At 42.6% G+C, this 19,408-nt stretch overlaps 1 protein-coding gene across 2 annotated transcripts in view; it reads left to right on the forward strand.

The window, feature by feature from the left end:
• The window catches only part of LIN9 (lin-9 DREAM MuvB core complex component), an 83,967-nt gene that overhangs the window by 37,955 nt on the left and 26,604 nt on the right, over positions 1-19,408 (forward strand). For both annotated transcript variants that reach the window (XM_063918963.1, XM_063918962.1), the window contains exon 7: positions 16,925-17,082. In XM_063918963.1, coding sequence (XP_063775033.1) covers positions 16,925-17,082 — 158 coding nt within the window. The remainder of the gene's footprint in view (positions 1-16,924; positions 17,083-19,408) is intronic.

Raw genomic sequence — 19,408 nt, forward strand, 5'->3', positions numbered from 1 at the left:
TGTAAATAATCATAATGTTTGATCCGTCTCTTTGCAGATTTAATGAGACATATCCTTCTCCTTAGATTTTGTAACACCTCGGGGCTAAAACTGCCTACTCGTGGGAACTTTTCCCCGTCATGCACAGTCATTCTTTCCCATTCATCGCACAAAACCTGTGTGTGTGAACCGTATTTCTCACACATGATATACCTTGCCGACCCTATTGGCCGGCTTACTAAATCAACCTGAACCAAGGTTGATCGCCCCCTACCTGAACAACTGGCCCCCATCTTTGCAGGTGTTGCTTTCACTACCTCTGACCTTCAAATCAGGGTCTTCAGCGAACCCTTACAAAAACCAAGATGTCCGGGGTAGGCCGACGGTGAAAGTTCGACCAAGTGCTTCCACTCACTCTTCGCCCACGTTGGCCAGTACTTCAATCACTGACTCAGAGCTGATGTACTCAACCTAGGGCCCCTATAAACCTTTATTTACTGGGGCATTGTGGGAGTAGGTTACCCGTCCCCAGCAAGTATCGGTTGTTAGAGAATTCCTGAGTGACCAGCGAACCTCCCTTAAAATAAAAATTTTTTACACAAATCACGTTAGAATGTACAAATAGCGTTTATGACCCCTCTAGCGTACGCAAATGGTACTGGGTCAAGTTACAAACTAATGCACACAATTACATGCGGTACAATCGTACTGCACATAAGCAACTAATCTTATGTGCGGAACGACCAACTGAATCGAAAATTATGGCTGCGAATTCTTTCAGCCAGAGCTTGATGGCCTATATGGGTACCGCACCAACTCTCCTGTGGTTGTGCTTCTTGACTCTATCTATAGCGGACTTCCTAGTCTGCTGTACCTAGACCTCCTGGTCTGTGACCTCCTGGTCTGTGTCTACAGTAGACCTCCTAATCTGTTATACTCTAATGCTCTTATTCAATATTTAACAAGGGATGCCTCCCAAGCCACCACGCGCTGTCACTTTCACGGGTGTACCTCTACGAGAACTCGATTTCTAGGTTCCAACCAAAAAAGAGAAACATATATATATATATATATATATATATATATATATATATATATATATATATATATATATATATATATATATATATATATATATATATATACATACATACATACATACATACATACATACACACACACACACACACACACACACACACACACACACACACACACACACACACACACACACATACACACATACACACACACACACACTCTTTCACCTCATACTATTTACTTTCGTTTCTGTACAGAAATCCCTTTCATTCAGGTAACACAGGCTAGTCCCAGAGGAGTTGCAACTAGAGAAGGATTTATTACGCTAAAATTTAGGGCACTGAGATTGACTTGCGTTATTATCGCGTTGCTTCCGTATCGCCTACTAAAACAATGCTATCGTGTGATTTGTATTACGTGGGCGTACCCATACGCTCCGTTGCGTAATATACGCTACGTGTGTAAGCCCTTGCGTCGCGTACGCTTGTCCCGCTCTTTGTTAGGGACACGTGTACACAGGCCAGACACGTCCACAGTAACACAAGTAACCCGTTTCTAATAATGCAAATGATATTTAACTGTAATCATTTACTGAGCACCACACAGAACTTCCTTGTATCTTAGGCAAAGCCGTGTGCGTGTTTTACAAATTACTCCCTTACGTATTAATTTTACTTTTAACTACCAATAGCAACAAATCTTTCTCAGCACGTTATCAATGACGAATGGCAAACAGGAAGGCGAGATGTGAAATTACACAAATGAAAAATGCAGGTGTGTGCGTGTGTTGCGTACGCAATGTGTATCAAACAGAAATAAAACCGTTTTAAAAGACAATAGCGTACTGTTCTTACCTTCCGGTTCCGGATTCCACCAGCACTTCTACAGCGTAGCGATGCAGACGCTTATCTAGTCAGCACTACCGTATCCCTCACCACCAACACGGATACGAAGGGATACACCTTCCCGCCCTTTGCTGACAGATAAAGTCTGCTTGTGTTCGCTAGAGCGGATATGTGGAGGATGGACGAGCCGCCAATTGATAAAGCTAATTATTTATCTTATAACATTCACTCTATATTGGTAAGAGACTCAGTACGCAATGGGCGTACGGGGTACCGTAATGGTACGCACTTAGCGTAGCAGACGCTAGGCCTTGGTCGAGACGCACGAGCGGCACGTTCGCTCACGGCTTACGCTGGGTATGGAGCACGCTATAGGCGGTCCGAGTACCGTAATGCTACGCTACTAGCGTAGCGGACGCAGTGCCCACAAGAGGAACACGAGCGGCGCAGACGCTCACAGGATGACACACAGTAAACCTTGTATGCAACACACTGAAAGGTTAAGCTTATACTGTAAACCTTGGTCTTGTAATGTTAACACAATGTAACGCTGAATAACAAACAAAATAGCAGCGCTAGAATCAAAAAATTAGATGTGAATTCAACACAACGATATATATCACTAGGAACAAATGGAGATGAATGGACTGAAAAGAAAAGGTACCAAATTATTTATTAACATGGATGATTAAAAGTGCACAGCATTGCCGAAGCAATATAAAATTGGTAAATGATAATAAAATCAATATACAGATCACCGGGGAGCTATTTTGTGTATGTCCGTTCCTTAATTAGTGTGGACGTCAGATGATTGGATCAGAATAAACATTGGAACTGGTGGCACAGTTCTGTTGGTGATAGTTACCACAATAATTACCGCTGGAGGAAAGGAGTCCTCTGAATAACGTCCCTTTATATGGATGGGATCTTTGGGGTCCTTAGTCCTCACCAGGTTGCGGATTCCTCACTGCTGAGTTGGTAATTGCGGTGTCATCAATGTGCTGGAATGGATCATCTGGTAGTAGTAGTCCACTAAAGGTCCGGATATGTCTCATACAGCTTCCCAATAGTAGGTGATCTGAAATGCCTAACGCGTTTCGCTGCAGAGCCTGCAGCTTTTTCAAAGGTGTTCTGGTCAGTCCCAAGGTTGCCATATTTATACCTTAAAATGGCTGCTGATTGGTCCACACCTGTTCAGTCCACTCATCTCCAATTAATTGTTCCAATTCACAAAACACAAACATTTTGAATTCATAATGTATTAAAAACAAAACCTTTTCGTAATACATGATTGGTTACATATTTCTATCTCTATAATCAGATTTATAGTGATTTTTTTGTTCTTTTTGTGTATATAAATCACATCCAGGTTATTGTAACAGTGGTTCAATTCCAGGTCATATCACACTGTTGCCTAGCAACCATATTAAACATGTTATCATCTTTCATGATCTTGAGCTTTATAATATATGTTTCATCTAAGTTTAGTTTTATCTTAGTTAATCCTTATTTTTTATTGTTTGCTACTTGTTTTTATTCTCTACTATGACAGTATTTGTAGTATCGTTCTGTCTGAATAAATTATCTCTTAGAGAACGTCACTTCCGGTTATAATAAAAGCTCATACCACACTGTTAGCTGAAGCAGTATCTCCAGTTATTCCTCCAGATCTATCTCCCGACTCATATATATGTCTGGAGTCCGGGGTCACGTCCGCGATTGCTGTCTATGGGAGGCGACCGCATTTGTATACAAAATGCGTCACTTCCGGTCGCGGAGAAAATCCCCGGTCCGTGTCTAGGCAACCATATACAAGTGGCTGTTGCTAGGTCACGGACCGTCGTGGGGGAGTTTCTATTTTCAGGCCTGTATATTGCCGGAAGGGATGGAGAATAAACTGCATCTCTTCCGGTTACGGCAAAAAACACCTGATCCGTGTCTAGGCAACCATAAACAAGTGGTTGTTACTAGATCACGGGCCGTCTTAGGGGAGTCCCCATTTTTTGGCATGTAAAATGTCAGAGGGAGTGGGGAACACATCACTTCCTGGTTACGGAGGTTACTCTTAGTCTGTAACTAGGCAACCATAAACAAATGGCTATCTAAACCCTATTGTTAAGAGGACACAGTATTGAAGATCTCTTTATAATTCTCTTTCTATTGAATTATAATAGAAATATAATTAGGAAACCTGTTGTTATAAGGATAGGAGAGGAGGGGTGAAGGAGGGAAGGGATGAAGGGATGAATTATTTAGAAACAGAATATAGATCTCATTTTAAATTATCATATTTAGTTCTATCAAATCATTGAGTCCATCTGGAAATATGATATTTATTTTAAACTGGGGAAGTCCCCATTTGTAGGCATAAAAAATGTCAAAAGAAATGGGGAACACATCACTTCCTGGTTACGGAGGTTACTCTCAATCCGTAACTATACAACCATAAAGACAATTGGCTATCTAAACCCTATTACTAAGAGGACACAGTATTAAAGATCTGTTTATATAATTCTAATTCTAATAAATTATAATAGGGATATAATTAGGAAACCTGTAGTTAATAGGAATCTAATTGACCTATATATAATGTGAAAGTACAAACATCAGCAAAAAAGGGGAGGGGAGAAGGGGGAGGGGGGAAGGGGGGGTGGGAGGATAAATTAATTTTTAAAACAGAATATAGATCATATATTAAATTATCATATTTAATTCTATCGACTCATTGAGTCCATCTGGGAATATGGTGTTCATTTTAAACATCCATAGGGCCTCTTGTTTACACAACTTCTTGTATCTATCTCCTCCTCGTAAAGTTTTTGAAATGTGTTCTAAACCAAGAAGTTTTAAACCTGTTGGATTTCCCTGGTGATATATACTGAAGTGTTTAGATACACTGTGTGTCTGCACTTTTTTTATTATGTTTCTGCGATGTTCTAAGAATCGTGTTTTTAGAGTCCGTGTCGTGCGACCTATATATTTTTTGTTGCAACTACAACTGAGTAGATAGATCACATAGGGGGTCTCACAATTAATGAATTGTTTAATTTCATAGAACTTTCCTGGCTCATCTAGCTGAATCTTATGAGTTTTATTTTGAATAAAATCGCAAGTAATACACCTATTTTTTCCACATTTATAACATCCCTTTAAATTATTTAGCCAATTCGCATTCCCAGCACCTGTATTTGCACACGGCATGATGGCTTTTAGGTGGCTTGGTGCTAACAGGTTTTTTAAGGATTGGTTCTTCTTAAAGATGAACCGTGGGTTTTCTGGCAAAAGGGAAGACAAATGAATGTCTTGTTTCGGTATATTAAAGTTTTTAGAAACAATATTTTTAATTTCTGAAAAGCAATTATTATAAGTGGAAATAAAGGCTACTTCTTCTTGTTTAAGGTCAACTTTCTTATCTTTTTTAGTGGGACCTAACAATTGATTCCTATCTAATTTTCTTGTTTCATCTAGTGCGTTTTTAAGAATTAACTCTGGGTAACCTCTCATTATAAAAGAGTCGTACATCTGTTTTGCCTGTATTTCAAAGGAACTGTCTTCAGAACAGTTCCTACAAATTCGTAGGAATTGGCTTTTGGGGATGCTCCTCTTCCAGAGCATGTGATGTGCACTTTTGAAATGTAGGTAGGCATCAGTGCCAACCTCCTTAGAGAAGTTTTTTGTATATATTTTTGAATCTTTTATCTCCAGGGAGATGTCTAAAAATGAAATGGACTGTGTCTGAAAAGAGTGAGTGAATACTAAATTATAATCATTCAAATTTAAGTGATCAACAAATTTTTGTGCAGAAATGGGGTCCCCATCCCAAATAATAAAAAGATCATCAATGTAACGGCCATAGAAAACCAGGCTCGCGCCGAATCCGCCCCCCCACACGAGTCGGTCCTCGACCTCACCCATGTAGAGGTTGGCGTAACTCGGCGCGAACCTGGTTCCCATGGCCGGTTCCTATTGCTTCGGCAATGCTGTGCACTTTTGCTGTGCACTTTTAATCATCCATGTTAATAAATAATTTGGTACCTTTTCTTTTCAGTCCATTCATCTCCATTTGTTCCTAGTGATATATATCGTTGTGTTGAATTCACATCTAATTTTTTTATTCTAGCGCTGCTCTTTTGTTTGTTATTTGTTGTTTCTTTAATCGCAGGATTGACTAGTCTAACTTGTGTGGCAGCTGCTCAAAATTAGCACAGCAGCCCTTCTTGCGCCTGATTTAACCCCGGTTAAACTCCCCCTTTTGCATTTACACATAGTCACCAATCGGGCAGCATGGGCTGTTTTTCTAATTTTTCGGATAGACATAACAGAAGACAGTCTTATTTTTCCAAATGGGAGAACCCGTTGGAAAACAAATCAAATAAATGTGACAGTCAATTAAGAGAGGACTTTTTAAAATTAGAAGACCTTTTGAAATCTGAGGCAAAACACTGGTTGGACACTGTGAACATGCAAAAATATATTGATAAAAAAATCATCCCCAGAGGCCTCAGACTTTCAAAACCTTCTATCTTCCTTGAGAACAAGGAATACCAAGATAAGTGGAATTCCTTATTAGATAAGTGTTCCCTAAGTCTTATGGAATTAGTAATAGATTTCAGGAACAGCAAATTAAAGATCATTGAAACAGAGATAGAAAACCTCAAACAAAAATTAGAACCATACAGTCACATGGCTGAATTTAAAGAAAGAGACTTAGCTACTACAGAAAGAGTAAACAAGCTAGAACAAACTATTCTAGAAACCAAATGTAGAAAATTCCGAAGAGATATAGACGATTATAATTCCAATAATGTGAGAAACTTCAGGCAAAAATTAGATAGATAGACCCTTGAATAGGTTTGACATAGATAAATCTCAAGACCAGTCGAGGGCTCCTCAGAGGCTCCATCAACAAAATACTCCTAGGGACAGATCTCGCACTAGAAATAGACAGACATTGCAACCCAGGGACAATATAGGCTATTCACCACCAAGAAGGAACCCAGGTTATAGAGAAGAATTGAGAACCACCGATAGAGACCCAGGTGCCAGACCTAAGACATATTCAAGCAATACAACACAACATGATACCCCCCTTTTTTTAGAACAACGCAAAAGGCGGTTTCAGGACAGGGGCAGAGAGCGACAAGAAGAACCATCAAAAAGGAGAAATACCAGCATAGAGGAAGAAGAGGAGGAAGGAGAGAGGCACTCAAGAGATTGAAAAAAACTAGAAGCAGTACATCTCAAAATACAGTTTATAATTTATCCTCCAAAAAATTAACAGATAATGAAATACAAGTACTTAATAAAGGCTTAAAATTCTCCCCTTCAGCTCCACCAAATATTTTTAATCTTTTCGTTGAACTAAATCGTTTTGTGAGGACCTTATGTCGAAAAAAATACTTTGCAAAACAAGTTCTTCAAAAAAATGAGGATGACTCTTGTCCCATAATTTTAGATACAGAAGATAGAGTGGCTCTGGAAGTTCTAACAGATCTTCTAGAGGAAGGTGACACTGGTTCACCTCCACAAAAAATATTGCTATATGACATAAAACAAGAGAGAAATAAATTCAAAAAGAGGTCGGAGTTCTACCCCATTAAATCCAAAGGATCTAGTATAGATTCCTTCTATAAAACAACTCTGGGAGACTTTAAGAACATGTGTACAAATTCCTGTAAGCTAGCGAAGAAACCCAAAAATCTGAACAAATGGGAAAATCAAGCAATAAAGAAACTAATGAAAGATAGCTCAATAATCATTAAGCAAGCAGATAAAGGGGGGGGGGCTTGTAATACAGGATAGGACAGAATACATTAAAGAAGCCTCCAGACAGTTAAATAATGGAGAATTCTATAAAATCCTGACACATGACCCCTCCCAACTCTTCCTGGCAGAACTTGGGGACCTTCTCACCAGGGCCATGAATGATGACATTATCTCCAAGGAGGAATATAATTTTCTATTTTGCACGCACCCGACAGTCCCCATTTATTATCACCTCCCTAAAATACACAAATCCCTCACTTCACCTCCAGGGCGTCCTATTATTTCTGGTATAGATTCTCTCACGTCTAATCTTTCATTTTATGTTGATTCTTTTTTACAACCACGGGTGTCAACACTGAGATCACATATCAAAGATACGTCACATTTTCTCAATTTAATCAAAGACATCAAGTGGAGGGAAACCTATGCGTTCCTCACACTTGATGTCCAAAGCCTTTACTCAAACATTCCACACGAATTGGGTATTCGCACTATAACAAACAGATTACACATGGATGGAGATCTCACTGATAAACACCAAAGTTTCATAACAGATTCAATCTCATTCATTTTACAACACAATTATTTTCTTTTTTTAGACACTTTTTATCTACAGGTGATGGGGACGGCCATGGGAACCAGGTTCGCGCCGAGTTACGCCAACCTCTACATGGGTGAGGTCGAGGACCGACTCGTGTGGGGGGGCGGATTCGGCGCGAGCCTGGTTTTCTATGGCCGTTACATTGATGATCTTTTTATTATTTGGGATGGGGACCCCATTTCTGCACAAAAATTTGTTGATCACTTAAATTCGAATGATTATAATTTAGTATTCACTCACTCTTTTCAGACACAGTCCATTTCATTTTTAGACATCTCCCTGGAGATAAAAGATTCAAAAATATATACAAAAAACTTCTCTAAGGAGGTTGGCACTGATGCCTACCTACATTTCAAAAGTGCACATCACATGCCCTGGAAGAGGAGCATCCCCAAAAGCCAATTCCTACGAATTTGTAGGAACTGTTCTGAAGACAGTTCCTTTGAAATACAGGCAAAACAGATGTACGACTCTTTTATAATGAGAGGTTACCCAGAGTTAATTCTTAAAAACGCACTAGATGAAACAAGAAAATTAGATAGGAATCAATTGTTAGGTCCCACTAAAAAAGATAAGAAAGTTGACCTTAAACAAGAAGAAGTAGCCTTTATTTCCACTTATAATAATTGCTTTTCAGAAATTAAAAATATTGTTTCTAAAAACTTTAATATACTGAAACAAGACATTCATTTGTCTTCCCTTTTGCCAGAAAACCCACGGTTCATCTTTAAGAAGAACCAATCCTTAAAAAACCTGTTAGCACCAAGCCACCTAAAAGCCATCATGCCGTGTGCAAATACAGGTGCTGGGAATGCGAATTGGCTAAATAATTTAAAGGGATGTTATAAATGTGGAAAAAATAGGTGTATTACTTGCGATTTTATTCAAAATAAAACTCATAAGATTCAGCTAGATGAGCCAGGAAAGTTCTATGAAATTAAACAATTCATTAATTGTGAGACCCCCTATGTGATCTATCTACTCAGTTGTAGTTGCAACAAAAAATATATAGGTCGCACGACACGGACTCTAAAAACACGATTCTTAGAACATCGCAGAAACATAATAAAAAAAGTGCAGACACACAGTGTATCTAAACACTTCAGTATATATCACCAGGGAAATCCAACAGGTTTAAAACTTCTTGGTTTAGAACACATTTCAAAAACTTTACGAGGAGGAGATAGATACAAGAAGTTGTGTAAACAAGAGGCCCTATGGATGTTTAAAATGAACACCATATTCCCAGATGGACTCAATGAGTCGATAGAATTAAATATGATAATTTAATATATGATCTATATTCTGTTTTAAAAATTAATTTATCCTCCCACCCCCCCTTCCCCCCTCCCCCTTCTCCCCTCCCCTTTTTTGCTGATGTTTGTACTTTCACATTATATATAGGTCAATTAGATTCCTATTAACTACAGGTTTCCTAATTATATCCCTATTATAATTTATTAGAATTAGAATTATATAAACAGATCTTTAATACTGTGTCCTCTTAGTAATAGGGTTTAGATAGCCAATTGTCTTTATGGTTGTCTAGTTACGGATTGAGAGTAACCTCCGTAACCAGGAAGTGATGTGTTCCCCATTTCTTTTGACATTTTTTATGCCTACAAATGGGGACTTCCCCAGTTTAAAATAAATATCATATATCCAGATGGACTCAATGATTTGATAGAACTAAATATGATAATTTAAAATGAGATCTATATTCTGTTTCTAAATAATTCATCCCTTCATCCCTCCCCTCCTTCACCCCTCCTCTCCTATCCTTATAACAACAGGTTTCCTAATTATATTTCTATTATAATTCAATAGAAAGAGAATTATAAAGAGATCTTCAATACTGTGTCCTCTTAACAATAGGGTTTAGATAGCCATTTGTTTATGGTTGCCTAGTTACAGACTAAGAGTAACCTCCGTAACCAGGAAGTGATGTGTTCCCCACTCCCTCTGACATTTTACATGCCAAAAAATGGGGACTCCCCTAAGACGGCCCGTGATCTAGTAACAACCACTTGTTTATGGTTGCCTAGACACGGATCAGGTGTTTTTTGCCGTAACCGGAAGAGATGCAGTTTATTCTCCATCCCTTCCGGCAATATACAGGCCTGAAAATAGAAACTCCCCCACGACGGTCCGTGACCTAGCAACAGCCACTTGTATATGGTTGCCTAGACACGGACCGGGGATTTTCTCCGCGACCGGAAGTGACGCATTTTGTATACAAATGCGGTCGCCTCCCATAGACAGCAATCGCGGACGTGACCCCGGACTCCAGACATATATATGAGTCGGGAGATAGATCTGGAGGAATAACTGGAGATACTGCTTCAGCTAACAGTGTGGTATGAGCTTTTATTATAACCGGAAGTGACGTTCTCTAAGAGATAATTTATTCAGACAGAACGATACTACAAATACTGTCATAGTAGAGAATAAAAACAAGTAGCAAACAATAAAAAATAAGGATTAACTAAGATAAAACTAAACTTAGATGAAACATATATTATAAAGCTCAAGATCATTAAAGATGATAACATGGTTAATATGGTTGCTAGGCAACAGTGTGATATGACCTGGAATTGAACCCCTTACAATAACCTGGATGTGATTTATATACACAAAAAGAACAAAAAATCACTATAAATCTGATTACAGAGATATAGAAATATGTAACCAATCATGTATTACGAAAATGTTTTGTTTTTAATACATTATGAATTCAAAATGTTTGTGTTTTTGTGAATTGGAACAATTAATTGGAGATGAGTGGACTGAACAGGTGTGGACCAATCAGCAGCCATTTTAAGGTATAAATATGGCAACCTTGGGACTGACCAGAACACCTTTGAAAAAGCTGCAGGCTCTGCAGCGAAACGCGTTAGGCATTTCAGATCACCTACTATTGGGAAGCTGTATGAGACATATCCGGACCTTTAGTGGACTACTACTACCAGATGATCAGATGATCCATTCCAGCACATTGATGACACCGCAATTACCAACTCAGCAGTGAGGAATCCGCAACCTGGTGAGGACTAAGGACCCCAAAGATCCCATCCATATAAAGGGACGTTATTCAGAGGACTCCTTTCCTCCAGCGGTAATTATTGTGGTAACTATCACCAACAGAACTGTGCCACCAGTTCCAATGTTTATTCTGATCCAATCATCTGACGTCCACACTAATTAAGGAACGGACATACACAAAATAGCTCCCCGGTGATCTGTATATTGATTTTATTATCATTTACCAATTTTATATTGCTTCGGCAATGCTGTGCACTTTTAATCATCCATGTTAATAAATAATTTGGTACCTTTTCTTTTCAGTCCATTCATCTCCATTTGTTCCTAGTGATATATATCGTTGTGTTGAATTCACATCTAATTTTTTGATTCTAGCGCTGCTATTTTGTTTGTTATTTGTTGTTTCTTTAATCGCAGGATTGACTAGTCTTGCTTGTGTGGCAGCTGCTCAAAATTAGCACAGCAGCCCTTCTTGCGCCTGATTTAACCCCGGTTAAACTCCCCCTTTTACAATGTAACGCTGATTAACCTCTATTATACAAAATCTGATTGAGCGATTGAGACTCTCAGAAACCCTCTATACTAGCTAGAGAAACACCGACACCTTGCTGAGGTTCCAACACCTTTACTAACGAGATTTAGCTATGTAAAAAGGGAAAAACAGTTAACAGCTTATACACTACAGCACTAACATAAAACGCCTAAACAGAATAACTGAAAATATACAATATACAACAGAGTCTTAATCCTAAACAATAACAGAGAGAGAGAGAATATGGCAAATACAAACAGAATAAGTTGGTTACAGAGAATAACTTACACACTGGGGAATGATCGCTGCGCAGTCCTGGAACCAGCTCTCTAGTTAGTCAATGATGAAAACCGTTGTGGAGAGTAGACTGAGCTGGCCCTGGCTGGCTGTTCTTATATACACTACAAAGGGTCCTACAATCTCATTGTTCATTGGACACAGGAATCTGTCTTCACATTATAACAAAAGGTCATAGGTTGATTCGAACAGGTGGGCTGCGACTATTTCAAGTTGCTCAGGTGGGAGGGAATCTCAGGATTCCTGCCGCATGGATAATGAACTGCAAATACAGTAAATGTCCATAAACTTCTTATAAACATAACTATTCGCAGGAGCGATTAATCTCTTTCAAACCAACACCGGAATGTTTCTAATAATATACTCTTCCGTTACATACTAAACACCATTGCTCAAAGCCTGTCTGACCCTTCGTATCATGTAAAGAGGGATCTCTCTGTCCATGAACCAGTTACACTAAACAAACTTACTGATATTATTAAAGGGACCATAACCTATAAAATATACTATTTGGATTAACTATGTAACGATCGAGTCGCCCGCCAGACGCACACAAACTCTACCGTAAATGCACATACCACGCGCCTGAGCGCACGACCGTGGAGGCGTCGTCACGCAACTGCGAATATGCGCACGCACGGGAGAGAATGTGCACGTGCAGCGGGCAAGTGCATGGGGTTTGTACAAGGCATCATAGGTCGCTATATTTTTCGACTTTGACACATCTCTTGCAAAAGGGGTGCAGCTGATGATAGAGGCCATTAGGGATGTGTTGAATATTTCTGATAAAACACCTGTGCAGGTTGAGGAGGCTTACTTTACTGACGGTAAGAAAGCCTCGCTAACCTTCCCTGCGTCAAAAGAATTAAATGCTATTTTTGAGAAAGCATGGGAAAACCCTGAGAAAAAATCCAGATCCCTAAAAGGGTCCTGGTGGCGTTTCCTTTCCCTGCGGAGGATAGAAAAAGATGGGAAAACCAGCCCATTGTTGACGCGTCTGTATCCAGACTCTCAAAAAAGGTGGTTTTAACTGTTCCAGGATCCACCGCCTTGAAAGAGCAGGCTGATCGTAAAATTGATAATACACTCAAATCCATGTACACTGCTTCAGGGGCTATACTACGTCCCACTATTGCCAGTGCTTGGATTGCCAAAGCTATAGTAAAGTGGTCAGGCACGTTACTTGAAGATTTGGATACTATGGATAAATCTGATGTTGAATTGTTTTTGCGTAACATTCAGGATACAGCAGGTTTTATGGTGGAATCCATGAAAGACCTGGGTTCCATAGCTGCAGGAATTTCTTCCATGTCTGTATCAGCTCGTGACTGTGGCTGCGACAGTGGTTTGCCGACGCGGAATCCAGGAGAAGTGTGGAGACCCTACCCCACACAAGTCAGGCTCTCTTTGGGGAAGCGTTAGATGCGTGGATATCCACGGCTACGGTGGGTAAGTCGCCTTTTCTTCCCGCAGCTGCACCTGCTACGAAGAAACCCTTTTCTTCAACTGCATCACAGCCACGAAAGGCCAGACCGTCCACCACCACCTTTAGGAGAGGCTGGCCCAAATCCAAGAAATGGTCTGTGACCGGTTCCCAGGAACAGAAACCTGCTTCAGGTACGCCGAAGCCCTCCGCATGACGGTGGACTGCACACCCCGGAGATGGGGCCGGTGGGAGCGAGACTCAGGCTTTTTTGTAACATCTGGGTGTCGTCTGGCCTGCACCACTGGGTGCAAGGGGTACAGACTGGAATTTCAAGATCTCCTCCTTCCTCACCGATTCTTCAAACCAGGCTTGCCAGCTTTGATGGCATATAGGGCTGTCCTTCAGGCAGCCGTCCAGAAGTTGATGGAGGCACAGGTTATTGTACCGGTTCCTCCTCCTCTGCAAAACAACGGTTACTATTCAAACCTTTTCGTGGGGAAGATGGTGGCCTCTTACGAGGCTCTACAATATGGAAGGTTTCATGCTCGGTCCTTCCAACTGGATCTCCTGGGCAAGTGGTCAGGATCCTATCTACATATGCACCAGCGGATACGTCTGTTTCCAAAGGCCAGGATTTCACTCCTCTGGTGGTTGCAACTGCCTCACCTTCTGGGGGGCCGCAGGTTCGGGATTCAGGACTGGATCCTTCTAACCACAGATGCATGTCTCCGAGGCTGGGGCGCAGTCACTCAAGGGGAGACCTTCCAAGGAAGGTGGTCAAGTCTGGAAGCCAGCCTGTCGATAAACATTCTGGAACTAAGAGCCGTCTACAACGGTTTTCTCCAAGCGTCCCATTCTCTGAGAAATCGGGCCATTCAAGTGCAGTCGGACAATGTAACGACAGTGGCTTACATAAACCGACAGGGCGGAACGAAGAGCAGAGCTGCAATGTCAAAGGTAACAAGAATCCTCTTCTGGTCAGAAAAACACACGTTGGCGCTGTCAGCAATCTTCATTCCGGGAGTAGACAACTGGGAAGCGGACTTCTGGAGGTGACAAATCTTTGGGGTGTACCTCAAATAGACATGATGGCCTCTCGTCTCAACAAGAAGCTTCGGCGGTATTGTTCCAGGTCGAAGGACCCGCAAGCCGTGGCGGTGGACGCCCTAGTGTCTCCGTGGGTGTTCCAGTCGGTGTACGTGTATCCTCCACTTCCATTCCTCATTCCAAGAGTGTTAAAGATCATAAGGAGAACAAGGGTTCAAGCGATCCTCATTGCTCCAGATTAGCCAAGAAGGTCTTAGTACGCGGATCTTCTGGATCTACTGCTAGAAGTGCCGAGACCTCTTCCTCTTCGGGAGGACCTGCTGCAGCAGGGGCCGTTCGCCTATCAAGACTTACAGCGGCTGCGTTTGACGGCATGGTGGCTGAACGCCAAATACTAGCTCGGAAGGGTGTTCCGAACAAGGTTATTCCTACCCTGATACAGGCTAGGAAAGGAGTAATGTCTAAACATTACCATCGTATTTGAAAAAAAAAAAAAATGTTTTTTCGTGCGAGTCCAAGAGGTTTCCTATGGTGGAGTTCAACTGGAAAGTTTTCTCCTCTTCCCACAAGCAGGTGTGGATATGGGCCTGAGGTTGGGATCCATAAAGGTACAAATTTCGGTCCTACCCATGTTCTTCCAGAAACAGTTGGCTGCCCTCCCTGAGGTTCAGACTTTTTTGAAGGGAGTTCTGCACATCTCCCTTTGTACTGCCTACGGCGCCTTGGGACCTTAACGTGGTGGTGCAGTTCCTGCAGTCGGACTGCTTTGAGCCTCTACAGGAGGTTGAGGTCAAGTTTCTCATGTGGAAGGCTGTCACTTTGTTGGCCTTAGCTTCGGCTAGACGTGTGTCGGAGTTGGGGGCTTTGTCCTGTAAAAGCCCATACTTGCTCTTCCTTGAAGATAGGGCTGAGCTTCGGACACGTCAGCAGTTTCTTCCAAAGGTTGTGTCTGCTTTTCATATCAACCAACCTATTGTGGTGCCAGTTGCTACTGACTCCTCCAATTTCTTCAAAGTCCTTGGATGTTGTAAGGGCTCTGAAAATCTGTGTGAAGAGGACTGCTCGTCACAGAAAATTGTACTCTGTTTGTCCTGTATGATCCCAAGAAACTTGGGTGTCCTGCTTCTATGCAGATAATCTCTCGCTGGATCAGGTTCACTATCCAGCATGCGTATTCTATGGCAGGATTGCCGTGTCCTACGTCTGTTTAGGCCCACTCAACTCGTAAGGTGGGTTCATCTTGGGTGGCTGCCCGGGGTGACTCTGCTTTACAGCTTTGCCGGGCGGCTACTTGGTCTGGGTGAACACATTTGCAAATTTCTACAAGTTCGATACTTTGGCCGCTGAGGACTTAAAGTTTGGTCAATCAGTTCTGCAAGAGCCTCCGCGCTCTCCCTCCCGTTCTGGGAGCTTTGGTACATCCCCATGGTACTAATGTGGACCCCAGCATCCTCTAGGACGTAAGAGAAAAATTAGGATTTTGATTTAAATACTGGTAAATCCTTTTCTCGTAGACCGTAGAGGATGCTGGGCGCCCGCCCAGCGCTTCGTTTTCCTGCAACCGTTATCTGGTTCAGTACAACTTTGTTTAGTTATGTACTGCATTGTTACTTGGGAAGTAATGTTTCAGCAGTTGCTGAGTTTTTCTAGCTAGTTAGCTTGATGTGCCTTGTATGTGTGAGCTGGTGTGAATCTTGCCACTGTCTGTGTAAAATCCTTCTCTCGAAGATGTCCGTCTCCTCTGGTACAGTTTCTAGACTGAGTCTGGTAGGAGGGGCATAGAGGGAGGAGCCAGCCCACACTCTCAAACTCTGGCTCCTGGTGGACCTGTCTATACCCCATTGTACTAATGTGGACCTCAGTATCCTCTACGGACTACGAGAAAAGGATTTACCGGTAGGTAACCAAAATCCTATTTAGTGTATGACCCTGGGACCCCCAGAGAGCTATGAACGCTCTTCAAACACTGCTCCCTGTGTTCCCCAATGTACTCTGAGGAAAGGATTTGGTGGAGGTATAGAAATTCCATTCAGTTTATTTGCTGTGGCAGGGTGCATTGAATTTCATTGTTTAAAAGATTCTGTGAGTGACATTTTGTAGGTTACCAGATGGCATCTTGGTGTGTGGACTGATATCTGAGAATGCAGCCCTACCACTAGGAAATAAAAAAACAAAAAACTTTTAGCTACTGTTTGTTATTCTCTAATGTTGATTACAATGTCTGCTCATCCCAATGCCATTCAAAGGAGAACCGTCCTATCATAACATGCATCGTTCCCATATGTGTGTAAGGACTCGGCAGAGCCTTTTCAGTAAGGGGTTGCTAATGTTTAACGTTCTATGTCTAGATGCTCTGCAGCATTCTTTGAAGAGGAGAGGTCGGCTCTGGAACAGAAGCGACAAAAGATCCGTCTCCTGCAACAGAGAAAGGTCGCCGACGTGTCGCAGTTCAAAGATCTCCCTGATGAAATCCCCCTTTCCTTGGTTATAGGAACAAAAGTTACAGGTAAAGTCTTACGGGATTGAATTTCATGGTTGGAGTGTAATAGTTACGGACAAGTAATGTTTTTTTTCCCTGGTATGCCGAGCCATCCCAGAAAATGCCCCCAGTAATGTCTATATATGACATTATCCAATGTACAGGGCAAACAAATGTGTTCCGTCCTAAGTGACAGTGGATACAGGAACGGGTTTTATCCAGTAGATATTTCAGATTCGGCCCCAGGATTGAGGCCTTTTTTGGCTTTAGTTGGGTGCTCCCATGTTCTTGCTAATGGGACCAAAGTAGACTGGATCTATTAGCTCGTACAATAGCATATATTATATATTTCTGCAGCGGGGTACACTGGTATTCCACAGGGAATAACATGGGGGTGTAGAGTTAGATCTTGATCCGAGGCACCAACAGGCTAAAGATTTGACTGTTCCCAGGATGCACTGCACTGCTTCCTCTCTAGCCCCGCCTCCAGGCACTGGAGGTCAGCTTGTAAGTTGGTGCCTGCATCGCAGGTCACTAACAGGTGGGGCTGCGCTAGGCAGCACTGAAAAGAGCTTTTAAGAAGACTTCAAGGGCCGCAGCACTATGTATGTCATTCTGACATGCCGTGCTGCAGCTCCATCACCTCCCCAGCAGCGCTGCATACTCCCGCAGCGGAGACACACCGGTCATCAGGCACACCACCACTGACCATCTCCAGGATCGCGTGGCTGCACGGCAGGGAGGAGGTAAGAGGGTCCCCCAGGTGGGACCCGCCAGTAAATCGCGGTCCCAGGAGACTGACCGCACCGCTGGCGTGGACATTGTACTGCACAGGTACCCCACTATATCCACCAGAGCAGGGAGCACAGGTCGGACTTACTAAAATCCGTTAACATAGGCTCCACAGAACCCGGTGGTGAGGACCAGTATAGGGAATAAGGCGCTGACCTGTAGCCCCTCCCCCAGCTCCGGGGCGCCATCTACTGCTGGTATTCCCGCCCTGAAGCCGCATTTCACTCTCCCTCACTCCCTGACACAGTTTTTGGTGCCATCTTTACACTACTAGCTGGGCTGATCTCCGGGACTGCCGGGCACTGTCTCCTCTGTAAATCCACCTGTCTCATCAGCGCTGTGCATTTACAAGCACTTAAGTATTCTACATGTCATTTTAGAACGTGTTAGTTAAGAACAAGTGTACTTCTACCTGAATATTTAGTACAAGTATTCTGTCATATACATTCAGTAGTTACTGTGCATTTATATGTTATGTTATAGTATATTATTATATTATAGTTTTACTAGTCCAGTTCAGTTTTATTGTTTATCTGTAATAACTTCTGCATTGTACCTGTGACTGAGTCAGCCTGTAGCTGCTGTGTGGATTCCATTCTCGTGTATCACAGTACTTGCTATCACTATATTCTGTACCCTGGGGGGCTAGGTGCGTCAGGGTCTCATTTATATATATTTCTGCTGTTGGGTACACTGGGCTCCACAGGGAATGACATTGGGGTGTAGAGTAGGATCTTGAGCCAAGGTACCAACAGGCTCAAAGCTTTGACCTTCTTCCCAGAATGCCTAGCGCCGCCTCCTCTGTAACCCCGCCTCCGTGCACAGGAGCTCAGTTTTGTAGTTGGTGCCATGCAGTAAGCAGGCATACTAGCAGCCCTGAGAAGCTTTTAAAAGAAAAATGAAGACTTTAAGGGCTGCAGCAGAGGAACTGTCTGTGTTAAATGTCATTCAGACATCTCCTGCTGCAGCTCCATCACCTCCTCCAGCGGCTCTGTGTACTCCCGCGCCCTGGTTTCCGGGTACTTACAGCGGAGGCTCTGGTTTTCTTCCTGTTAGTCGCACACACAACCGCTGTTCTCCTGGATCACGTGGCCGCACTCAGGGAGGACATAAGTGGGTCCCAAGGCGGGACCTGCTGTAAATCGCGATCCCGCGTGGCCGGTGGGAGGCGGGCCCTGCGCGCTGGAGTGGACACTGTGGTAGTACAGGGACCCCACTAGACCACCAGGGCAAGGGCACAGGTCGGTTTTCTCTCATAAACCGTTTATATAAGCCCACAGTACCCGGTGGTGAAGTCCAGCAGGAGGATAAGGCTTTGACCTGTAGCCCCTCCCCCAGCCCCAGGGCACCATTTAGAGTAAATGTTCCCGCCCTGGAGCTGCATTTCTCTCTCACGTCCTAGAGTATGCTTGGGACTCCGTAAGGACCATGGGGTATAGACGGGCTCCGCAGGAGACATGTGCACTATAAAGACTTTAGATGGGTGTGCACTGGCTCCTCCCTCTATGCCCCTCCTCCAGACCTCAGTTAGATCCTGTGCCCAGAGGAGACTGGGTGCATT

This window comes from Pseudophryne corroboree, chromosome 4, assembly GCF_028390025.1.
Source record: "Pseudophryne corroboree isolate aPseCor3 chromosome 4, aPseCor3.hap2, whole genome shotgun sequence".
NCBI classification, from domain to species: Eukaryota; Metazoa; Chordata; class Amphibia; order Anura; family Myobatrachidae; genus Pseudophryne; species Pseudophryne corroboree.